Source organism: Rhinolophus sinicus, linkage group LG06 (assembly GCF_036562045.2).
Source record: "Rhinolophus sinicus isolate RSC01 linkage group LG06, ASM3656204v1, whole genome shotgun sequence".
Taxonomy (NCBI): Eukaryota; Metazoa; Chordata; class Mammalia; order Chiroptera; family Rhinolophidae; genus Rhinolophus; species Rhinolophus sinicus.
In genome coordinates, this window is record NC_133756.1 from 109,740,230 (window position 1) to 109,766,151 (window position 25,922).

Below are 25,922 nucleotides of genomic sequence, written 5' to 3' on the forward strand. Positions count from 1 at the left end.
ATATCAAGCAGGTCCTGGCTGTGATGTTAGGACTTTGTCTAATAAAGATGAAAAGCTGGAAGCTGGGGTATGGTCTGGGATTACATGGAGAAAAGTGGGGTAGGCTGAAGGGAAAGTGTCTCTGCTCTTCCGGCTTTCCTCTGTAAGCGCCCACACTCTCTGCACCACGGGAGTTGACATTGGCACTTAGGGCTGTAGATTGATTTCTGATGCACATTTCCAAGCATAGGCCTGACATATGACAGGGGATTCATGAATTAGTGAATGAACAAATGAGCCAATGTGACCTTTCATACACAGAGGAGGGAAGATGACCACCTTTTGCAAGTGACTAAATTCTTCGTACATCGTGGTGAAATGCTAAGCGTTAAATGAGATGATGCACGTTGACTGCCCAGCATGGGACCCAGGACAAAACAAATGCTATGTGTGTATTAGCAGCATGGATACAGGAGTGCCCAGCATGTTCTGCCTGGAGGGCAGCAGGACAGGGTCCTCTCCGTGCTGAGTGCTCTTCTTCTGCCTTCACGTCTGCCCACCAGCCCTTGGGTGTTTATTAAGCATCTTCTCGAGGCTCAGCTCTCTACGAAGCACAACGAGCATGTGTGGAGATGATAAAAAGTCAGAACCAAATGCTAATTTCATTGGTATGATTAGAGTTCAGAAAAAATGAGAGATGAACGTGGGCTGGTAGAGAAGATTTTAACAGCGCCACCTGTGTAGTGTTTTTGTTTTGTTTTGTTTTAATGATCTACATCTTTACAAAATATATGAAATCATCTATAAAATATTTCAAATGACTAAGATAGAAAAAGGAATTGATTAAATCTAGCAGTGATGATATACGTAATTGCACATACTGAATTTGAAAGAATTTCCTATTCTTTGGCCACTTAATAAGAAATTAGCCAGAAACCCACCCTTAATTCCTTACTCCAATGGCTCTTGGCTTTTCCAGGGGCCATGTGTTTCAGTGAGCCCGACTCCCCTTGTGCAGTGAACGCTTAGCATGAGAAGAGGCTTGTAGGCAGGAGCAGATCAAGAATTACACAAGGACCCACACAAAATTTCTTTCAGTTGAACAACAAAAATAAGTAAATAAATCTCATGAGGAGAAATTGAGAGTTGTTATGCTATGAGTGTTTGTGGTTTCTTTTAAAAAGATGATGACCGATGCCATATTTCATCATGGTTTTTCCTATTCTGCTGAAAGATGAGATATCCTGCCTCATCAGGAGAAGGCACGGCCATTGTGACGGAGTATGGTTCGCTCAGCCCCAGCAGTGACAGGATCTCGCTTATCTCTTGCCTGACTCAGACTGGGATGGTTGCTGAGCACTTATTTGTTCATTGATTTATTCACTTAACAAACAGCCTTGGGGTGTCAGCTTTGTGCCAGTCTCTGTGCTACGTGCTGGCATTATAAAAGTGATTGAGGTGTAGTCCTCACCTTCAAGGAGTTTGCAGAGTTGACAGATTAGTGGATGAGACAGACGTGCAAATAGACCATTGGAATATAGTGTGGGAGGTGCTGTCATGGAGGTGCTGTGGGAGCATGGAGAATAACGGCAAGCGGAACTGTGCCCTCGGGAATTGGGGAAGGCTTCCCCATCAAGGTGGTGTGTGAGCTGGATCTACAGCATGAGGAGCAGCATGCCAGACAGAGAAGGAGTGAAAGACATCCCGAGGGAATTCACACTTATTGACCTCTCACCAAGGTCCAGGTACTCCTGTTCGATACTTTCAGATAAACACTTCTTTTGCTCATCCCAGGAGTCCTGCAGAGGAGGTCTTATTTTTCCCTATCTTTACAATCAAGGAGACTGAGGGTTCCTAACTTGCCCAAGGTCACATCTAGGAAAGCTCAGAACTGGGATTTGGACCTCATTTTGGGTGACTTCAAAGCCCATAGTCTTTCTGCCACACTTTCCTGCTTCTAATGTTTACAGAGGTCATGAAAGAACAGTTTGGAGAGCAGTAAGAAGGCTAGTGTGCTGGCAAGTCAGGACACGGTGTAGGTGCTGGGAAATGAATCTGAAAAGGTCTCCCGAAGCCAGGTGGTCAGGGGCCTCATATAATAGATAGTCCTTCACTCCACAAGCACTGTTGTCCAGACACCAAGCACAGAGGTATTGAGTACAGGCCCCGCCCCTAGGGACTCACTCTCTAATTGGGAGAGCTAGAAGAACTTCTCTCTTCTGGAATTGAACTTAAAACTTGGTCCTTTAGGGAGGAGAAAGCACAAGCTCCACCAGCAGCCCAGGAGGGTTGTTTGCTCTGCTGAAAATTTAGGCAACGGGAAAGCATTAGCAACATTTACTAAGAACTATACCCTCGCTGGTGATGCAGAATCACGATGTGATGACACTCCCTGTCAGGATTTGGTGATGGGCTGTCATGACAGTGTGTGTCCAAGGGTTGTGACTAGGCACGTGTGGGACAGGTAATTGGGAGAGGAGAGAAGTTCCAGCAGAGAGCTGGACCCTGTGGAAAAACCCTCTCCAGGCACACTTGGGAGACAGGAAACAACCTTGCTAGACCCAGGATGACTGTACCTCCCACTTCTCCCACTCCCAGGGATCCCTGTGTACAGCCCTCATGCACAGCCCTGCCTTCCCCCTGGTATGGCCACCATACACGTTCTCTGGTTAAAATGCGTAGATTTGCTAGTTAGGATGCGTGCATATTAGCCTGAATGACAGTCATCAAATACTCTTGGATTTATGTAGCGCATAATCTTACAAGAGTTCAAAGTCTCCCTAAGGCTTTTATTCCACTTAATTCTAAATACATCTCTGTGAATAAGAAAAGATAGATTTTGTGGTTCTCATTTTATTGAGATGGATAGAGAGATGCAGAGGTTAAAAGAATTGTGAAGCAGAACAGTGTTTTTCCAGCCACCGTACATTAGGGACGTTTTAAGGAGGACAATACTTGGTTTGCTGGTTAGGTTTTAGCTTTTCAGTGAGTAGGAATGGTTGTGGAACCCTTAAAAGCAATATCTGCGTAAAAGGAATTGGCCTCTGTCTTTGCCTCCGCTCCCTACCCCACCCGCATAATTTTGATCCTTCTGGATTCCAGCCTGCCTTTTCAGTCAGTATTCATTCCCCTGACATGAAGACCCAGCGATATCATGTGCTATCTCTTCCAGACTTCCAGGAAAGTCTCCGATAAACTCATTTCACCAAAATGAAAAGGACTGATAAACTGATAACTACTCCACCAGTCAGTCACTAAGTGTTTATTAGGTGCCAGGCATGTGCAGAGGGTGGCTGACATGCATAAACTAATTTCATCTTCATAGCAACCCCATGAAGTGGGTTACTATTATTAACCCCTTTTTACAGATAAGGATACCAAGGCGTGGGGAAGCTTACTATGTCATCTCTCCCTGGGGTATTTGCATTTGAACAGTGAGCACAGAAGACTGGCCAAAAAGTGAATCTGCCCTTGAGACATTTCAGACATCATCCGGGGATCATGGATTAAGTCTTTGAATTTCTAACAAATGTTGGCCCTGGCTTCTCTGGCTTGTCAGTCAAAGGGGAATATACATGTGTGAGTCATCTGAGACGTTTATGGAATCTTCTAAAATAGTGAGAGCTTCATTTTGGCTGTGTGTTTACAAATTGCTCTATGCAGTGTCATAATGAACTCATTTATTTACTGTGGGTTCTCAGCAAAGTAAAGCTCTTCTCCTTCTGTAGACATTTGCCTGAAAAAATTAAGGATGACCAGCAGCTGAAGAATATGAGTGGCCAATGGTTTTATGAAGCCAAAGCAAAAAGGCACAGAGACAAAATCCACGGCACCGATATCATCAGAGCATCTATGAGAAAGAAGAGGCTCCAGGTAGCAGGTGAGCTGATTTGGCTAGCACACCTACAGCCAGCATTTGTTTGGGAAGGAGGAGTTGGGAGAAGGGAAGGGTGTCAGAATCTCTGCCCACAGAGATCATTTAAAGGTACATTTTGTATAACGTGTAGCCCTCTAGCTTCAAATTTTCTGGCCCTGCATTGGGATGGATGAGGGTGGGGCTGAGTGACTCAGTGTGGTGCAGAAGGACAAAGGAAGCCCTTTAGATGCCGTGCTGAGTAGCAGTAACACAGACACTCAAGGTTTATAAGGATCTACCACCTCTTCTTTCTTTGGTTTCTAACTCTGAAGGTTTCAGAACCTTTTCTCCTGAATAGGGTGAAGAGCTTAGAGAAAGAGATTAGCCTCTTTGTTCAATCACCTTGACATCTGGTACTTCTTTAGTCAACCATGTACATCATTTCAAGGACTGTAAAGACAGTATTTTGAGGGCCTCTTAAGAATTCTGGTGAGTTTATTAAATATTCACTGGTGCCTTCTTTAACTCGGCACTAGTCAGTATAAATTTTGATCCCTGCGAACAGCCCCTGTCTGGATCTAGCCTGTACTTTATACAGAGAATAACAACCACCTTTTGAATGTCTAATACATGATAGGCATTTACTGTCTATTATTTCTAATTGTGGCAGGAATCTTGTAAGGTAGGTTTTATTATCCCCATTCTATATATGGGGCATATAAAGTTCTGTATGCCCAAGGTCATATAGCTGGCAAATGGCAGAGGTGGGATTTCAGTCTTTCTGATCACAGTCCTTGCCGAGCAGGGCTGGCTGCTTAGTATGTGCCGTGCGTGGCTCACAAGGCTCTTGATTTCCAAAGCCATCCAGAGCTTCAGAAATCTTGAGGGGTACAGGTGAGTACTGTGTACTCCATTTTGTAATTGAAAAAACTAGACTTGTATAAAGAGACTTGTGGGGAGTAACTACCCTGGAATGTGAACATATTTGGAAATTGGGAGCCCTCGTATTACTTCATCTTCTTAACATGGATGAAAGTATTCCTGGCACTTACTGGCTACATGGCCTTAGGGAAGTTTCTTGAACTCTGTGATCCTCAGTTTCCAAATCTGCAAACTTGGAAAGTCGCTCCCTCCTCACAGGATAATGCGTGCAAAGAACTCAGCTCTGTGCCTGGAACTGTCATCACTCCATCAATGCTAGTTATTTAAGAGGTGCAGCCCTGTGTGTTTAGAGGCAAAAGAGGTTATTCGCTGAAGAGGGAGCACAGAGCTGTCGTGTGGGCCCTGGCATCTGAGCTGGGTAATGAGGAGTAAGCAGAATTTGGATGTATAGAGACTGGGAGGAAGAGAAGGCAGTGGAGAGGGACATTCCAGACTAGACGCATTCGTTCCTCTTTGTATCCCGGAGCCCAGCCTCAGGCCAGGCACATTGTAAATGTTCAGAAAATGCTTTGCAGATGGTGCTTCTGTCAGAGAGGATCCCTTCCCTGAGCGTCCCCTGGCCAGACACATTTGGTCCTGACCTCAGTTCAAGTCAGATTCACTTAGAGGCAGTCTGAATTTCCTTCAGTTGTCTTTGGAGTTACCTGCCCATTTAAAATTACACCCATGCTCTCACGAGACTCTACTTGGGGCAGGGGGAACATCAGAGCAATCTCCTGACTTCTCTTGCAGATATCATTCCGATCCTGAATACTCAGACTCATTAGTGATTGCCTCGGCACTCAGGGAAGGCCTGAAGTTCAGGTCCAGCCTTCAGTGATGAGAGCTGATATGAAAGGTGTAGGTCACAGAGGGGAGAGATAACCTTCCTGTCTTCATTGTTTCCTGTTTCAGCTGAACAGAGTAAGGATGGAGAAAGCGGGGCAAAGGAAAGCTGGGTGAATAATGTCAACAAAGATGCCTTCCTTCCCCCAGAGCTCGCCGGTGTTGTAGAAGAGCCAGAAGAAGATGTAGCACCAGCAAGCCCAAGGTAAGACAGAGCTGCTGCATGTGGGATTCATGGCTTCGTGTGCTGTGCAGGCAAAATGGCGGGCAATGAGTGCAAATGCCAGACTGGTCTCACGGGTATGGGGAAGAGGGCAGGTATGAGAAAATTTGGGGCCCAATGTGGACAAAGCCTGAGTAGTACGCGCTCCCAGCTTCCAGAATTTCTAACAAATCTGAATATTAAATAAACTTAAAATATTAAGTGATGATGTCTCCCAGCACCAACAATAGCTTTTTTATTTGTACTGAGGATTTTTCCTTAGAGTAGAATGAAGAGATACTCTAAAATGAATATAGGGGAATAAGTCATTTCAGGGAAGAGATGAATTATGATAAAATTGTAACAGCCTGGTTCAATGGAAGAAGCTCAAGCCTGGGAGCCAGACAGACGTGAACTGACTATGCCAGTTACTAGCCACTTGACCATGGACAAATCACGTAACCGCTCTGTGTCTCTTTTAGTAAATATGGTAATACATACCAGGAAAGGCTGTGGCGAGAATCAGTGATAATGTATGTAGGATACCAGGCACTCAATAGTAGGTACTCAGTAAACGCTTTCTACAGATGTAGATTGTCCTCAGTTTTTCAGTCTTGATATTTTGGTGTTTTCCATACATGTTGTCATCTGGCCAATTAAAACGTACATTTGTACATCCTTCCTATAAAGTAGCTGATTGTACATGGTAGATGCTCATAAATGGAAGCATGGGATTTCACATACATGGAGCTTATTTCAGGAAGCTCAGGAAAGGGTGTGAAGACGACCCTACCCCTTTCGCCGTGGTGACTCCCCATTTACCAGCTGCTTACAACCCCCTAAGGGGATGAAAGTCTGCCTTCCTTCCATAGGGAGAGATGAGACCTTAAATAAGAGAAACTGTGGGAACACAGTCATTTAGATTTACCACCAAGGATTTGAGAGCAGTTCCTAAGAGCCAGGTTTGATGGGGATGGGATGGGGACACCAGAGCGCTGACTAAAGGAATTGGGCACAAGTGCCACAGAAGGAGAAAGGAGAAGACTTAAGGGGTTACAGAGTCAAACTTGGCTCACTGCACAGTTTTATCTGGGTCTGACTTCTGTTCTCCCAGGAATTTATTTCTTCTCAAAGGGCCTGAGGGACAGAGGTGCCACTGCCCCAATAGCCTGACTCATTTTCCTCATGACCCCATGTGAGCTGGTGGATTTTACCCCACCTCTTCCTCAATTCGAGGCTATTGAGTTTCCACAGTTGGTGTCTCCATTGTTTTCTGCATTCCTTGTGTGACCTCAGAAAGTCTTTCTGGTCTCATTTGTACACCATAACAGAGCTGCCTCACCAGGATGTTGTGAGATAAAATGAAATGAGGCGTGCGAACCACTTAGCATTTCTCAGGAAGCAGGAAAATCTGCAATTTCCAGGTCCCATTATAATTATGTTATTATAACATAGATGAGATAAGGTCCGGAAGGCAAGAATAAAGATGTTAGGTGTACCCAGCATGCTTTGCTCATTGCATGGCGTGGGTAGTAATCACCCAGAAATGTATATGGAGCTGTTGTTTACTTCCTACTTTCCATGTCAGGAACCCCTGTATCACTCAGTATCAGGTTCCCGCAGTGTTTTTCACCTATATTCTCACCTTTGGGAACTGGGTGTGTTAAGTGTATTTTGGGGCCTTTACTTTTAGACCAAGTGAAGCTCAATAGAATGACTCAATACCTGTCAATATTGTCTTAGCCGGCAGTCAGGGAGTATGAGGCCACAGTGACTGGATATTACAGTTTCCAAAGGAGTTTTTCTAATGGACTTTGTGGCAAAATTCCTTCTTTCTATTGGGGGCACAGTTCTTTGGGGGTTCTGCCTGTGAAGAATGAAACCAGTGTGTGTCCTGAACATGTACCCCAGCACTGGACACTACCTGTGTTCTTTTGGAACTCATCTTTGTTTGCACCTGTCACACCAGGAAGCAGAGAGAGGCTAGATGGACAGAGGAGCAGAGAACCAGGTTCCTTCCTTTCTGAGTGCAAAAGGGAAACGCCAGACGCTCACAGTTCTAACTCTGGTTACTGCCCTTCAGCAGGGCGGCGTTGGCTAGCCTGTGGGCAGTGTTGGCACACACTATGGTAAAGGACCATTGTTATGGTCTTAAAAAAATTTTTTTGTATTTCTAATTATCACAGATGAGTACCTTTTATAAAATATAATAAAAATGAATACTGGAAAAATGAAATACAGAAAACAACAAAGGCATGCCAAGTACAAGCCCACTGATGGTGTGCTGGGATGTCTCAGCCAATGCTAAATTTATACTCTCGATTTCTGTACTTATCTCATTGTGAACCAGTAACAAGCAGTTCATGCCTGGCACTGGTCCACAAACCACACCTTGACAGCACATCATGTCCCTCCCCAAATAATTGTACAACGTGTACGTGGTAGTCTGCCGCACATGACTGAGCCAAGGTGGGGAGTCAGAATAAACACAGGAGAAGCTCTTCCCCTGTGGTCAGGAACCTGCCCTAGACGAAGTGTTATGTGTCCTGATTACAGAGGTAGGCCTGCTCTGGGATGAGAAGCCCCTCCTCGTTACTTATGATGACATGTTCTCTAAAGCAAGTTTGCTGCACCGGAAAACACTGAGAGTCTGGTAGTCTCTCTACGGACCAGGGCACCAATCCTTGCCGTTGGTGCTTCTTTAGTCTGAAGGAGCCTGGACATAGACTGACCTTTTAGTATCTCTCTCTAATCTTTTCCTTTAGGACCACCTCTCTGAGGACTGGTCCCTCTGGTAGCTTATATTGTCTTAGCTCTGTGGCTGCAGACGAGGCCAGCCCATGCTTCTTAAAAAAAAAAAAAAAAAGTTTTTCCAATGTATCACAAGCTTTCCAGTTCTTTCCCCCTTCTGGATCCCCCTCCCACATTCCTCCTTATCCCACATCCCTCAGTTGCCTTCTTTCTCCTTTGAAGGGATCTAACATCCATTCCACTCTAGGGAATATTTGACTTTTCAGTAATGTAGGCCTGTCTGGATGGAAGTTCAGAGCTGCTTTTATGATGAGCCAGTCTGTGGGCAATGCATTTGATCTTTTGTCCCTGGATTGATTGCAATCCAGTGATGTGACCGTGTCATTTCTTGGAGGCCTGCATCACAGAATCACTTATATTGAGCTCTTAAAAGAATCTTTCTTAATCCTATAGGGTCTTGGATTTACCCAGATCAGTTGTGGTAGGAATAGTTTCACTGTGACATCAGAGTGTTTTACGTGTGGATGAGAATATCTGTGTTAGATAAATCTGTAGCATGAAGTGTGGTAGCACCAGAGAAGTAATATTTTACCTAAAGAAAATACTAACTTGAAAGGCTTGGCACAGCTTATTTCCTAATTTTCTTCCTTCACGTTATCTCTGAGCCATTTCTTTATTTGTTTATTCATGTGTTCAAGCTTCACTGAGGGTAACGTGTGCTAGCACAGTGCTGGGTGCTGGGGATGAGACACAGTGTTACCTTCCAAGGAGCTCACTGTCCAAAGGGAGAGATCAACAACAACAAAAGACACAGGAAAAAAATCACTTGCAGAATTTTCTTCTGATTCTAGATGCTGTTAGCATTTAAGTTGGAAAATACCTCAGAAGCAGGTATATGATGGCTGCTGTTATTTTTAAATGTTTTAGAGAGAAAGGCTGGTTAAGGTTCAAAAGCTTTTTAAGTTTGAAGGTTGGGGCACTTTATGGCTGGACATGGGAGCAGATGGAGTGTCTGGCTGCCTGTGTAGTATGATTTCAAGATGGGGGCAAAGACCTCCCTGTCCCCAACAGTCCCTGCCACAGCACTAACATTATTTTTTAGTTAAGTTTTCAAAGCCTTGCCTTAGAATGCAGGCACTTTTAGGCGGAAACTCCTAATGCCAATATCATAGTCTAACATTTTAATAATCCTATTAATGAAATAAACAAATTTTGTCAAAGTGTTCTTTTCTAATATTGCAGGTAGTTTTCAAAGTGTACCTGATGGAAGAAATTACAGAACACAGGGCATGGGATTTCGCTTGATGTATGGTTTAAAAGCGCATCTTGTGGAATGTATTGAATATCTTTTATATGCAGGACAGAGTTTACTGCCCTCTGAGAGGGATTCTAAGATGCAAGACACAGTATTTAGCTCTAAAGAGACTGTATTCTCTTAGGAAAAATAATGCATCCATATAAGAATATCTGATCACATGATAACAAATAGTACCAGGCAGAGAGCAAATTTTTAATCCAAACTACCAAGGAAATGTGCTTGAGACAAGGAGACCCACTGCCAGCTGGGCTGACACGGGCAGCTTCACCAAGGAGGTGAGATTTAGACCAGGCCTGGAGAGGAAAGCGGAGATGTGGGCAAAGAGAACACAGCAAACTCTTGAGGGAGGAGCTGGGGGATAGGGTGAGTGGAGACAGCAGAGAGGTGAGTTTTGGGGACAGTGAGTAGAATAGACCAGTTGGTTTGGCATGAAAGGTCAGCAGAAAGGAGGAGTGGGAAAGTGTCTTGGGACGGATGGTGGACAAATCTCCAGTTCCTTCCTGAGGAGTTCAGACTTCATTCAACAGGCCTGAGGATCCAGGGAAAGGTAATGAGCAGAAGAGGGACAGAATCAACGTTGCGTTTGAGACCATTCCAGCTTACTGGTGGAACGCTGAATGGTTTAGGGGAGGAGAACTCCGGAGTCAGGAGGTCAGACATGAAGTGAGTACAGCTGACAGAAGTAAAGGCAGTCCCAGACAGGTAGAAAGGAAGTGACAGATGTAAGAGCACTGGGAAAGAAGAGTCACCTGGACTTGACTCCTCTGGCCAGAAAGCCCCGTGTTAGTAACGGGAGAAGTCAGAGGCAGTATAGCCTAGCCAATATGATGATTGTTTGGGGAGCCAGGGTCAGACACACTTGGCTCAAATCCCCAGCTTTCAGTAACTGATTTTGTGACATTGAGCAGGTTACTTAACCTCTCCGAACCTCCATTTTTCTCACAAGTTAAATGGGGAGAAGGGTATATACCTCACAGAGATGTTGCAAAGATCGTTGGAGAATAAGATGGTTAGTGTAGTGATGGTTGCCCAGTAAAAGACAGGCAAGCAAAACGTTGCTATTTTCCTCAAGACAAGTAATGCAGAGCATAATCTAGGAAGTAGCTGTATTTTCAGACAGAGTTGGAGGCATAAGACTCTTGTTTTCATTTTTTTCTAGTTAAGCAGGCTTGTGGACTATAGCTATCCAGGTATCTCTCCCTCATCCCATTTCCCCCCATCCCAATCACAGGGAACCCAGTGAGTACTGTGTGTTTCCTGTATTTTAGTGTCTAACCATGTGTTCTGAATGCCTCATTTCTTCCTCTCTCTTGTTTTCTGACTAGCAGAAACAAAGACGTTTTGTTTAAAATCTAAATAATGTGCCTCATTGTAGTTTTAATAATATGAATTAAAAAACAAAACAAAACACAGTCACCTGTCTGCTGCTGGCTTCCCTGCCACTGGCTCAGTTGGCTATCATTTGTTCAATCATTCACCAGTTGTGTCCCAGGCAATGTACAAGGCATTGTGGGGGATATAAAGATGGTCAAGATACTTTTGAGGTACCTCCCAGGTTACTAGGAGAGATATGATATGTATTCACAGAATGAGGCTTCAGAGTATGCTTGAAATACATAGCTAGATGGAATTTAGCGAGAGGCTGGTTTTATCTCTGGGAAGGAGGGGGTAACGTGATGTGCAATACGGGCAGTCAGGGCTGCGGGCTTAGAGTAGCAGGAACTGGATTTCCAGGGAACAGAGAGAAGAGAATGGAGGCTCTGCGTATCCTTTGTTCTCAGTGAGTGGGAAGGGGAAAGGAGGAAGATGGCAGGAGAAGATAAGTGTTCCTTGGAGGCCCCCGACCATCAGCACCCGGCTCAGGTTCTCTGGTTATTACGTGACTATTTTATTTACTAAGAAAGATGATACAAAACATTCTGAGAAACTGAGCATAGCATGTACTGTACGGTTCCTCACATCGCCCCCTGGGTTCTGAAAATGACACTCAATAGAAATTGCTTTCTAGTCCTGAGCTATTGGATTTTTTTTTTTTTTTTAATTGTATGGACACTGAATTCTATCAGTGACCAGATGTCTTTTTTTTACATTGGCTGCTAGAAAACTTGATTTAAATTTGTGCCCACCTGTTGCAAGAATAGCTTTCTATAAGGTGTTTTTCTGTTAGCCTTAATTCTGGCTCCATTGTTAAGTTCCTACTTTTCTTCCCTTCCATTTCCCTCCCCATCCTTTTGTTTTCCTGCCTTTCTCACATCTACGCGATCAGACCATATATTATATACCTCTGCTTCATCTGCTGTAATTCCTTTCTGGAACAATGAGGAGGGTAACAAAAGGAAGAAGGGCTTCCTCAAAATGTCCTGGGACTAACTGTACAAAAATAACCAAGTGCAGAGGTAAAGAATGGAAAGGAGGCTGCAGGAATATCTAGCCCATGCTTTCCACAACAGTAATCTTGAGCAAGGCTTTGTGGCCCTGGGGCAAATTACTCGTCCCAGCCCCAACCTCTAACTCCTTTGCTGCGTGGTGGAAAGCCAGCACCCTTCCAGGAATTTTCCAAGTCTTGACTGTGATGCCACTAAGAGAACTGGGGGAGTTTCACCAGGCACGGTGGTTTCAGCCAATGATGACTTCACCTCCTGTGCCTGAAGCAGGGCCATTGGAGCAGGAAGTCTGAGCAGGTGTTTTTTCCCTCCCCTTCTAGGGCCACTATGACCCTCTTTTGCCCTTCTTACTCAGTAGCTAAGGGAGTGGTTGTTCAGGAGGAAGCCTGTTCAACTCACTTGTCCTCATTCATTCTTGGCTTTCTCTCACCCTGGGGCTGTCCTGTCCCACAGGTAGGTAATCATGGTCTAGGGAATCTTCTTTACTTCTCTAAACCTGCTCCAAGCTTCTAACCTCCCACCATCTTCTGGATGCTGTTCTTGTCCTTATCCTTCTAGTATTTGAACAAGAACTCATCTGGCCAGCCTGGAGAGTTGGGTTGCAAGTTCTCAGTAAGTTGCCCAAACCCACCAGCGTCTGTGCTCAGCATCTCTTAGATCTGCTGTTTCTTCTGTTCCTTTGACGAGTCACTTGTCTCACCTGAGTCTTCTCTTTCATTATTTGCTACCTGAGAGCACTGCCGTTCTGGCCCTGGCCTGTGGAATGAGGCCGTAAAGCTTCATTTCAGCAATGATGTTCCCTCCTTGAGGTCATTTGCTCACTTTCATCTGCATCTGATATGAGCTTCTGACTTTGAGACAAGTTTATTTCTACAAATTCAAATTGTGAACCTCCTGTGTGCCTGGTATTGTGATATAAACTTGAGGGATTCTGATGGATTGTTTTGTCTTGTCTCATACCTGTCTTTCATTTCTGCTCTGCCATTTCTTTCGCTTCACTGCTTAATCATCTCCCAACTCCCTCTCCCTTCCTGGCAGTTTGATGTTACAAACTTTCTCTCCTATCGTGCCTTAATAGTTTTTGGTTTCAGAGACATGATTTATGCTTCCTCAAAGGGTGAGTTTTTATTCTCTGAATTATTGTTTCTTTTGCAGTTCCAGTGTGGTAAATTCAGCTTCCTCCGTGATTGGTATGTCCCAGGAAAACTCAAGAAAGTCATCTGTGTCGCCAGCTAAGGTAGACTGAGCTCAGACTTTGAAAATCTCATTTTTGTCAGAATGCCATTTTTCTCATTTTATCAAAGCACCATGAAATAAAGAGGATTTTTGTAGTACTGTTTTGGTACCAAAAACAGATAATTTTTACCACTTAGTATATGAAGTGTCACCTGGCCTAACAGTCCATGAGAGAATTCCTGAGAAGGAGGATTCGTTGGAAGATGAGTCCTCCATACTTCAGCGTGGTGTGCTGTGCTGAGGACCCAGATTTCTTGCCCTAGAGAATAAAAAGTCTGAAGCCACTGGGGACTGCTTCTTTTAAGCGTATGGAATGTGGCTTGGTAGTCCCATGTGACTCCTTATTCCTATTCACAGCTTCCTGACTCTGTTAGTGGTCTGCCTGGGGGAGGGAATTGCCAATTTATGAAACTAGACACAGTAAACATTGATATTCAGTCTTACATGAATGAAAAAAATTCCGTTTACTGGTACCCTTTCTTCGTTAGAATTGATCATTGTAATAGTGACTATGAAATACTTCAAGATATCTTGATAAGTGTCTTTTAAATTCTTATAGAAAAGATTAGTTACAATTCTATTTAGTATGGCTTTAATCTAGCACAATGAGAGTCTTGTTGGTCGAAAGAGCATTGGTGGGAATCTGCCCTGATTAGAGTCTCAGATTTACCCTGATCTTGACAAGCTCTTTGATATATCCGGGCCTAAGTTTTCTCATCTCTATAAAATGTGAGGAATAGGTTTGAATGACCTGTTGTAGGACTCTGGAGTTAAGTATATTTTATACGTATTTTATGCAGTTTTTTTGTTTTTTATTTTGTTTTTGTTTTTTTGTAAAACATATATAGTTATTCTATGCTAGCCTGATTAACCAGGACAATCATTTTTCAGACATGCCAGATAGAGTTTACTGGATAAAACTATCAAATATTGGAGATAATAAGCATTTGCTAACACTGAGTTGCTGTTATGACATTTAAAATGAGTTTGATAAACACTGTTTTTTTCCCCCAGCAAAGGAAGAATCCATTTAATAGTTCCAAGTTGCCAGAAGATCACTTATCTCAACAAACCAAAAATGAGCAGTCAAAAAATGGAAGGGCTGGTTTTTTTCAGACTTCAAAAGAGGGTAAATATTATTTTTATGGACTAGATATTTTTATCTTTGTTATCTGTGGTCTAAGGGAAATTCTCAGAGTTCCTTGAACTAAAATAACTTTTAAAAGAAAGTGAAAGGTCCTGATGGTTTTCTTATTCTGCTATGCCCATTGGTTTCCTGCTTGAGAGAAGAAAGCAGAAATTTTTGAAATTGGAGGCTCATGCATTCCAGTCTTAGAGCTGACGCTTGTGCAACCTTTATGCCTTGGGTTCCCCCTCAGTGAACTGGGAAATTTTTTTACCAGAGGCATTCAGTCACTTATTTAAGAGCATTTATTGAATGTCTACCATGTGCAGACACAGTTCTGTTTAAAATTAAAAGAGTTTACCTCGAGAGAGAAAAAGGCCACTTGATAACGTTATGATCTTCTAATCTGTAATTATCAGACCAATCCCTCAGGAGTATTAGATCAGGTTTGTGACTTAATGAATTTAAATCTGCTTCTTATGGAATTTTACCATTCTTCCATACCATTAAGAGGAAATACCAGACAATAATCTCTTTAAAAACAACGGTAAGAAAATTCCACAAACATTAAGGATGGACAAGGGGTAGAAAATTAACAATTGAAAGTGGAGGTAGGAGTTTTAATTAGTCTGTTTTAATATTAGTGTACTTCCCCCTCTCCACTGGGTGTACTTTATATAGCATTAAATATTTTACAGAAAAAAAGTCGATTTTATAGAAAAAAAGTCATTGGAATATGTTACCTTTCTTTTTCCATTTTGACAAAATTAACTTTTGTTTTAGGTATTGAGTTTTGTTTTTTCAGCTGAGCTCTTTTTTCTGGTTTCCACATGTGAATTTTTTAAGTAACTTCTGTGCTTTTCCTTCACTTCCATGAGGGAGTTTTAAAAATACATTTAAAAATTTTTTTATTAACTATAAAATACCACAAAGAATAGATATGTGTAAAACACAATAATCTTAAATGTACAGTTCAATGAAGTTTATGCATGAATTTTTAAAGGCTTTTTAATTAGTTCTGTACTTATGCTTTATTGTCTTTGATATTTTAATACTTCTGCCAAATGTAGATTAAGTTTATCATAGGTGCTTTTTGTTTGTTTTTTTAATCAGAGGTGTTTTAAATTATAGAGTTACTCTCCATTTGATATATCACCTAATGTGTTTTTATTTTCAGGTGAATTGTCAGAGTCAAAAGAACAGTCATCTGTCCTGGATATTTCAAGCCAAAAGTTAGAGAAACCAAAGCAGACTTTTCCAGACCCTGGGAGTGAATCCCAAATCAAAGCACCAATCCCCAAAGCCAGGAAAATGATCTACAAATCACGTGATTTAAAGCAAGAAGATAACCAGTCTTTTCCTAGACAAAGGACAGACTCCCTGAATGCGAGAGGGGCTCCGAGAGGGATCCTTAAGCGCAACTCCAGTTCCAGCAGCACAGACTCAGAAACGGTCCGTTTGCATCAGAACTTTGAACCCAAAAGCAAAATTGTGTCACCTGGCCTAACAATCCATGAGAGAATTTCAGAGAAGGATCATTCGTTAGAAGATGACTCCTCCTCAAACTCACCGGAGCCATTAAAGCACGTGAGATTCTCCGCAGTGAAGCATGAACTCCCGCTGAGTCCCAGGCTAATCCATGGCCGGGAAGTGGGAGAATTCCGCGTTTTAGAATCTGACAGGTTGAAGGATGGAACACAAGATGTAGGGGACATGGATGAGTTTGGGAAGGAACCTAAGCCTTCCCAATACAGAAAGTCTTTGCCTTTACCTCAGTCAGCCTCAGGCCCAAGTGCAACAAAAAATGGAACACATCAGCCAACGACTTCCGATTCTTTTCCGATTAATGGGCACCCTTCTCCCTCAGAAGTTTTACCTGCAAGACCACAGTCCATTGAGAATTCACCCACTGTCAGTGAACAGAAAGCTAAACCATCAGAATTATCAAGGCTTGAATCGGAATTGTCCAAAAGCCCTGCTGGTAAGAGAGTTGTCACTACCAGGCTATAAGCGCTGACCCGGTGAGCTTGGCATGGCCGGGTGAGCCAGCCCTGTAGAAAGGCGGTCTGCCTCTTAGCCACTCCAGCTGGAATTCAGGCAGATGCCACTGGGGAATGCTTATATCTCTCATGGGTTTGGAGGCTTTCCTCAATCACCAATAGCACAAGGTTAGCACAGTTTCTGGCCCATTATGTTTCACCCTAAAAATTGTAATCATATCAATTATTTGAACAAATTACAGTGTTTTGAGTTAAATCAAGGTGTTTATACAGAGTAGGAATTAAAGGTATGCTAATACCTTTTTATAGATTAAATATATTATTACTCACCTAACTCAAATTTATCGATTGCCATTTATCCAAACCTTTGGTGTCTCTTCTACTCTCCAGAGAACCTTCACTTTCATATCCTCAAAGGGTGGGAAACTAGACTTTGAGTGCTCTCAATGAAAGAGCCTCAGACTTTGGCCTACACAGGGCCTCTAGCCATTTGTTCTTAGCCTTTAAAAGCTTTGCAGGAATACTGGCTTTCAGTGTGAGTTGAGAGGCAATGAGAATACTGCTTTTTCCTGCCAAATAGTTAACTAGCCCTCTCTTGGAGATTCTACAACTCAGGGGATACTTAAAACTGCTTTCCATACTTACATGATTACTTTGTAGTTCTTATATTTTAGAAAGCAAAAACAATGGGGAAAATCATTCTGTGTACTCTCTGCCCTCTTCAATAAGTCTTCATCCAACCCTATGATTATATCTTTATAGTCAAGAAAAATTTTAGTACCGTGTCTCCCCGAAAATAAGACCTAGCCGGACAATCAACTCTAATGTGTTTTTTGGAACAAAAATTAACATAAGACCCAGTCTTATTTTACTATAATATAAGACTCCGTCTTATATACTATACTATACTATACTATACTATACTATACTATACTATACTGTAATATAAAAAACTGGGTCTTATATTAATTTTGTTCCAAAAGATGCATTAGAGCTGATTATTCGGCTAGGTCTTATTTTTGGGAAAACAGGGTAGCAACAGTCAAGTTTCTAATCTATTTGCTCTCACCCTCCCTTATTAGTCAGTATTAAGTTAACCCTGAGTCACTTTTGCTTAGCTCTACAGTTTCATACTTGTTCAGATCAATCTACTTCTCAAAGGACAAAGCATTTTCACCACCCCTCCCCCCTGCACATTTAAAATCATTTGAGCAGAACAGAATATTCTCTTTTAAAAATTAAAAATTAGCAGGTGCTTCTTCAAGAAATGAAGGAACTCATATTAAAGGAAATTATTATAGTTTGAGTAAATATTGACAGACAATTGGATGATGCTTACTGAAATGTTTATTCAAAAAATGAAAAAAAATTTCTTCGGTAATATTTTCCTTTATTATAATTCATAGAAAAAAATGAGTAAACCTTCCTTGTTTTTCAAACTGCACCTACTTTACCACAGAATATCTTTGAAATTTTGTATTGACTACTTATTTGTGCTTTCTGTTTTTTACATCACAACTGGCCATGAAATTTGGGAGGAAGGCATCATCATCTGCATCCATTTTGATTGGCAGACAGGCCTTCTGGCCTCAGAGTTTGTAAACAAAGTTCTGCTCACTTATTAATACCCTGCTTTTTTCCTGCTTACCACAAAAATAAAAAGTAATAAACGGAGCACAAAATGAAAATCAGGACCACAAAAATGGTAGCCTCTCTGCAAATTATAAGGGTTTGACTTTAGCTTTGAGCTCCAGGATAGTCAATATCATACTCATTATTGTCCTGGGGGGAAAAAAAAAAAACCCAAAACAATTCCTTAGAAGAAACAAAATATTCCCTGGAATCAAATAACTGTTCTTATTTTAAAAGTAATAAACTTTCACTGTAAAACATTTGAAAAGAAAAAATGCCCTCAGATGCACTGATAATGCTATACCTCAATAGCTAAAATATATGGTGGATGGATGCAAAAGTGATTCCTCTTACCATCACTCCCAATAACTAATTTTATTTAAAAAATTAAAAAACAGAAATGCACACAGAATGAAACAAATATCATCGGTGATGTCATTACTCAGCATTGACTATTGTTAACATTTAATTGTAGAGCCTTTCAATAATTTTCAGGCATGAATATAATTTTAAATTATGTTTCTATTGCCCAGACTTCTTTTTTCAGTAACAGTATATTACAAACATTTTTCATCGTTGAGTAGTTTTCTCTTAAACAGACTAGCACAGAATTCTTAAAGATTTCTCAAAGAAACTTCACAATTGTTGACGTATATTTAATAGTGCAATGTGTAATTAAGAAAGGAAACCAGTATCCACTGTGTGCCAATTATTGTTTAAGACTTTGTTGCTTTCACGTTTAGCCAGAGTTGATGATTAAAATTAAAGATAGAATTTTATTAACTGATTTGTCCTCTAGCGCGTTTGAAATGCAGCTGACTTCATAAAAATTCAGGTCACAAAACTTTCAGGAACATGTATTGCACAGCTGAGCATTTATATGGAAGAGGGAGAAATGCTAAAACAACTGAGCCTTAACTAAAGGGGAGAAGGTTTTGAGTTCCCTTATCTAAATGTACCCTGTGTGATAATGGTTCAGAAAGGATTCTGTCTACTTTCTTGATTGCTTAGAAAGAACTTAAAAATCCTCCTCGAGCCTCCTAGCCATTGGTTAGCCAACATCAGGGAATAGGTATAGATCACATTCTCTATCAGTTCTCATTTCAGTTTATTTGACTCATAGAAACTACTTCAAACTCACAAATTATTGAAGGGAAATAGGGGATAATGAAGGAGCCTTTTGAGATCATGGTCCTAAAACTCCAGGGTGTACAACAATCACTGGGGGAGCTGTTAGTAAAGATTCCTGGACCCCATCTTCAGACTCTGGTTTAATAGATCAGGAATAAGGCCCAGGAATGCAAATATCCTCATTGTGCCATTCTAAGGTTCTGGACGGAACTCCTTGTTTAATCTTCTTTGAAAGTTATTTTTCCAACTCCAGAAACCTCTAAGTCTGTGTTTTTCAAACTTGGTTATAAGCCTTTTTTAGGATTTATGAGTGTGCCAGTGGATAGGTGGAATCATAAAATCACATGGTGTATGTTCCTGGAGTGTTAATGTCATGCAAAGATTTGAGAGTGGGAGAAAATTAATGTATAAAATGTAACATGGAGCAGAATACAAAATTCACATGAATTTTTAAAATAGACCAGAGACTTCAAAGAAATTTCCCAATTCAGTCCAGCTCCATGCTTCCAGGGCACAGCATTTACCTTCCTTTACATAGGGCATATTTGGTAGAATATCTTAATTAGGATGGTTTACATTATAATCCCTGAAAAATGCTGATATAAACAGCTAATGGTGTGGAACACGTAAAAAATACAAAGTTCCTTTTTTAAAAGATAATGTGAGTTGTTGAATAATAATTCTTTAAGCATTCTCTTTTCTTATTTAGAAAAGCATTTCTGTATTGCAGATGAACTGTCTCGTGTTGAACCTGAGCCATCTCAGGTGCCAGATTGCAGTTCTAGAGACCATCAGCAAGGTAAGCCTCCTCTTCTCAAGGCCCTAAAAGCTAAGACATCCTCACGCTCTGGTCCATATGCCACTGAGATAAGGAAGACAACTGATGATTCCATATCTAAAGTCCTAGACTGGTTTAACCGAAGTTCTCATTCTGATGACAATAAATCCTCTCTCCAACATCCCCGAAGAATAGAGCCCAAAGGAAAAACAGACTCAAACTCACAGATCACTACTGCCTTGGTGACAGACGACACCAGTCTAAATGAAAATGGCTCAAAAGCTCTATTATCCACCAAAGTTGAATTAACACCCATGGGATCTGATTCAACATTCCAGGTAGAGGGAAATATGCTGCCTTCTGGAAATTGCCAAGATAATGCGAATATCAAACCCAAATCTATTAATTTGTCCCAACAAGGCAAGGAAGGTCCAGGCATATTGCACCCATTTGAAATCTACAGTCCAAATCAAGGGAGTAAAACTGTGGACTATAGCCAAACTTCGAAAAACATAGAAGGAAATGGGGTACCTCCCCCAACCAGTAACTCTTCCTACAGTGCCCTCAAAGGAGCTGATGCAGCAGACCAAGTTTTTTGCAACAGTAAGGATGCCGGCAGCTTAGGAGAAGAAGAGCCCAAAGTTCAAGTTTATGAAAAAAACAAAGGAAACTCAGAGGTGAATTTTGACTCTTCAAAAATTGTCAAAGAATTAGGTTTGAAAGACGACATGAGGACAGAGAGAGAGAGCAAAAGAGGAGCTACTTTCATCGAGAAAGCTTCTTTAGAGCCAGAGGATATTGAGTCGCTCCCTGGGGCTGCCGACAACAAATCTGCTTGGAAGAAGCCTGAGGACCAACTACAAGAAAAAGCTAGTGAGAGTCCCAAAAACCAAGTGCAAAGAGAGAAATACAAAAGAGTAAGTGACAGAATATCATTTTGGGAAGGTGAGAAAGCTGCAGCTAAGTTAATTCATAAAGAACCCACATCTTCACACAGTCAGGGACAACCTTCTGCTAAAGCATATCAGCCTGTGAAGTCCATGGACAGTTTATCTACAGACCAGAATGAATATAATCAAGTCACTGCCAAACAAGTGGTCCTAGATGAGGATGGCCAAGCAGCCCATCTCTCCAGTTGTCATTCCTCAAATAAACCTGAAGAGGCCAGGGCCCAAATATCAGGTGCATTCAAAAATTATCCTTTATCTGACCAATCAGGTAAAGTGTCTCTGTTTCAGAATAAGACAAATGAGACTGTAAAGAGATTGCCAGTGGCAGATAGTTTGCATTCTGGAAGAGACATCACTTTTCTGGCACTACAACATCCTTCAAATGTTGGGAGTGAAATACATACTTCTTTGGAGAAAGACAGATCTCTAATTGGTGAATCAAATCCCAACAACTTTAAAGTTGTGTCACTAAAAGAAAGAATGAATGAACCCAGTACAGAACAGGTCTATAATCACTCTCAATTTGAGAATTTGAGAAAGTTTTGGGACTTAGGAGCCAAGCCAAACAGTCAGGATCATGATGAGAAGAATACTATCACAACAAACCAAAAAAATTCTGTGCCTTTTAGTAGCCAGAAACATAAAGAATTCCATGATATTGAATCATCAGGGGAAAATACCCATGAAATAGAGACACTTCTGAGCCAAAAAAAAGTTCCGGCAACAGAGGAAATAGAGAAATTAAATTCAAAGTGCACACTCCAGGTGTCACCAGATGAAACCACATTTCCGTTGAGACCACCCAGAAAGTCCACTCATCAGTTGCCAGGAAATGAGTCATCAAAGGAAAATGTGGAAAAGAATACAGAATGGTTTGGTACTCCAGTGTTCAAGGAAGAAAAGGATTTCTCAGACCAAGAGATTCAAGAATCCATCGTGAAAACTAGGGCTTTGTCTAAAGACTACAAAGACATTTTTAATGACAGCTTACAGAAGCTGCTTTCAGAAGCTTCATCACCAGTAATCCAACTTTCTTCTGGTGGAAACGTTCATGGAAAACAAGTGCTTGAACCAGGTGTTTCTGAAAATAAGACATGGCCTGAAAAGACAGATTTTGCTGATACTGATGAAGAAGCCGAAAGACGTAAGGAGATCATTAATGAGCGTGTAGACAAAATAGAAGCTCCTCCAAAGGTCAAACTAAGCACTTGGGCTGCGAGTCTAGACAAACTCCTGAAGGAAGGAACTGAAAGTTTACCCTCTCCCTCACAAAACAACTTGGAACCTGTTACCACTAGGGTCAGCTCTGAGCCTGAAGAGAGTGGAGTTTTTGAAAAAGGGACAGAACTGAGTTGCAATTTGTCAGCCTATCAGAGAAGAAGAATAGTTCCTTTTCCAGAGGGGGAAAAAACTTTGGGAAAAACAGATCTCACCCAGAAAGCTGAAAGTAGTGAGTGCCAGCTGAACATGGAGAACTTGTGTCAGATGGCTGCAGAAGGCTCTCACCCATTGGATCAAACTTCCCATCTTCATAGAAAGGGTTCTTTTGGGGATGTGGCCAACTCTTCCCGAGATGCGCCTTCTTCCGGAGATGGTCATCTTGCTCCCCAGGAGAAGGCACTGCCTCCTCAAAGGGAAATTTCAGAGACTGTAGAAAAAATCATTCTTCCACCCAAACCTGTATTGGATGATGTAAATGTTGTGTTACAAAAGCTACTTAGAGAAGCTTGGTTGAGTTATCCAGTTGAGAGGGAAGTAGTTACTGGAGAAGTGAAAGAATTTCCTGAAGGACGACAAGCGGCAGGTAGTCCCAAAACTTCTTCGGCCACAGTGGACATCATAGTCCCAGACAGAAAGGACTTTGATTCCTTCAACATAGCTCCTGATAAAACTCATAAAGTTGGATCTTATTTAGCTGCTGAAATAGCTCCATCAGAACAAATACTTAGCTCATCTGGTTCCACGGTTGCTCAGTATGGCAGAAAGTTACCTCAGGAAGTGGCGGAAATTGTGAGGGAAACAATTATTCAACCTAAATCAGAGCTACTTGAATTCAGTGCGGGCTTAGAAAAACTACTGAAGGAAACAATGGAAACTCCCTCCTCAAAATATGAAAGGGACACAGAGAGTCTTTGTTCATCAAAGTTAGTAGGTAGTACTCAAGTGCCAAGGCAAGCTGCTTCTGAATTCCACCCTGAAGAAATAAAAGAAACAGTAAAAAAATCTGAGGCTCCATCAAAAACTGAGAGTGCTTTTGATATTGGTTTTGAGAAGCTCCTTAAAGAAACATCTGAAGCTCTTTCTTCTCAGCCCCAGGTGTCAGTGAAGGAAGAAACTCCTGAGAAGGAGACTTTACAGCCAGAGCAGGCCAGGTTCTTGGGGAGAATCCAAGAGGCCCCTGGAATGAAGCTTAAGAATCATGTTTTCAAATCTCAAGTCAACCAATGTGATAAAGTGTTGGGAGGAGAAGCTATGACCGATTTATCAGTGGATCTCTGTGGTTCTGAAAGTGGAGTTGAGATCCCTGAAATCCCACAACTTCATGTGGACCGTGAAACAGGGACCACTGAAACTATAAAACCCCCAGAGTACAGGAATAGTGAAAGTGAGTTTGCAGGGGCTGGAGAAAGGGCTTTTCAGGAACCTGGCTTCAAAGTGGGACCTGAAGCAATTAGTGTGTCCAGAGATAGACAACCTATTCCTCTCCTGACCACCAAGGAAAACCCTACAAAAGCAAGTAATGTTGAATTGATTCTGGCATCACCATATGAGAGACAAAAGAAAGAGGAAGAAAAAGAAGGTGTCTCTGACTCTGATATTTCAGATGGCAACATCGGTTCTAATGCAGAAAGCTGGAGAAATACCTCCAGTGAGCATTTTGAAGTTTTTAATCTATTGGTTAATGAATTGACTTATGGAATGATGATGTAAAGGGTGATAGACTTTTTAAAATTGGAATTAATTTGACACTCCCAAATGGTGCTGAATTCTTCTTATCACTTCAGTTCCTGCTAGCCTTTCTTAATGAAAAACTATATTTTCTTTTATATTCCTTAATCAAATAAGTTACATAGAGATAGCTTTTCCTACAAGGCAGTGTTTTAGAATCTCATTAATTCTCATTAATATTCTCACTGGCACTTTATTCTCTTTATTCTCATTCTCGTTAATCAACAATAAAACTTTTAGCTTTCAAAAATATTTTTAAACTTTTTTGGGTTTAGAAACTACCTCTAAAACATTCCTGCTAGTTTTCTTCCTGGAAATAATTGGAATTTCTTTTATAATTGGCAATCCAAACAGAAGTCTTTCGTAAGATTTGTGGCAAAAAAATGCCACAAATGGGCACGGATTTCCCTTTTAAGAGCAATATCTTACCATAGTACTGGCTAAATACCAGGAACAAAGTGCACAGCTGGAACTTTCTTTCCCTTGGATCCCTTGTGCTATAGAGTTTTTGTTGTCACTCTCTCCCTCTTGTTTTCAGTTATCTGCAGAATCTTCCCCTCCTAGAGTATGACTTTGGTCAGATGACTTCATTTGATTCCACCCACGGGCATTATCTGGCTTGTGGCATTTCTTTGACTCCAGACTTGACTAAATAGATAAAGATCTTAATCTATTACCATATTCATCTAAGTGGATTTGGGGGTACTGGTCTCAGCCAGGCTATAAAACAGGGTTTGTCTCAGTTTGCTGTTCTGATCAACACGGGCATTTTAGCAGAGACACGCAGGAGCAAATAGGAACGAGAAGTTACCTGATGAGAGCGATGAAATGATAAAAGATGCTCTCTCGCAGGACATTTTAACCAAAGTTGCCCAATAACTAGTGTTGATCACCTTCCTGGTAATTTTAATAGGGATTTGTCATTTTCAAGCCCCCTGCGGTCTCATTGAGAACAAATAAGATTTACTGAGTGGCCACCTTGTGAGGTTTGGATTCCTTGGCAAGTAGCTGTAGGGCTTCTTGAAAACTGACCAAAGAACTCGTTTTTAATCCTAATTAATTAAGTTGACGCCCTTTAGCAAATGTTGCTGGTAATAAAAGGAAAGTGAAACACCAGTCTCTGAAACCAGACATGTAAGATGTTAAACTTGTTGAAGTAGATTTGTACTAAGTTACCCCATCAGTTACTAGGGAAGCTGACCCTTAGGAGGAGAAGGGCTTGCAAATTTGCACTTACATTGGAGACTATTGCCTAGTGTACGTATCTACATTTATAATGTATCAGCGTCACCGATTGAAAAGCAAGAAGCCTGTCTAAAAATGAAGTAATCAATTTTAAATACTCACCCAGACAGAGCCCAGAGGAGGTGTTTTAAAATTATAAGCCAAATAAGAGATATACAATGGTACAGTCATAGTTTGATGTCCTCTAACCTAAATTATTATTTTAAAACAAGTGTGTGGGGGTGGGGTGAAAGTAGGGAGGAGCCTGACTACAAAGCCACCGTAGTTTTGGGGAGCAACCTGACATGTTTGAGTCTCCACCAACCAATACTTCAACATGCTTCTTTGAAAAGGTGGAGGAGGGGTTCCATGGTCCAATACTTTTGAAAATGCTAGGAGATTATACACGTGGTTAGCATATTAAAGTTTCGGAGAAGGTCTATAGTGAGAAATCTTTTAAATTTGAACCCAAGGCATCCTGAATCTCATTCATCGTAGAATCCATTTGCTGTAGAATACCTATTAACACTAAGCAGAAGTGGGATGCATTTCAGTAAAATATTAGTATCTAGAGAAGTGCTTCCCAAATTCATTGACTCCTTAATGGGATCATTCATGGGTTTAGCAAACATTTTTGAA

At 41.4% G+C, this 25,922-nt stretch overlaps 1 protein-coding gene across 24 annotated transcripts in view; it reads left to right on the plus strand.

The window, feature by feature from the left end:
- SYTL2 (synaptotagmin like 2) overlaps positions 1-25,922 on the plus strand; it is a 104,241-nt gene that overhangs the window by 52,705 nt on the left and 25,614 nt on the right. For 9 of the 24 annotated variants that reach the window (XR_012497454.1, XR_012497455.1, XM_019739596.2 and 6 more), the window contains 6 exons: positions 3,708-3,859; positions 5,672-5,807; positions 13,413-13,494; positions 14,508-14,622; positions 15,797-16,600; positions 20,113-23,979. Coding sequence is in view for 22 of the 24 variants with exons in the window: in XM_019739596.2 (XP_019595155.2) it covers positions 3,708-3,859; positions 5,672-5,807; positions 13,413-13,494; positions 14,508-14,622; positions 15,797-16,600; positions 20,113-23,979 (5,156 nt within the window). In the remaining 2 variants the exon portion in view is untranslated. Of the gene's footprint in view, positions 1-3,401; positions 3,597-3,707; positions 3,860-5,053; positions 5,136-5,671; positions 5,808-13,412; positions 13,495-14,507; positions 14,623-15,796; positions 16,601-20,112; positions 23,980-25,922 lie in introns of those variants that run through there. The other 15 variants (XM_074335652.1, XM_019739607.2, XM_074335651.1 and 12 more) reach the window with 9 other exon arrangements.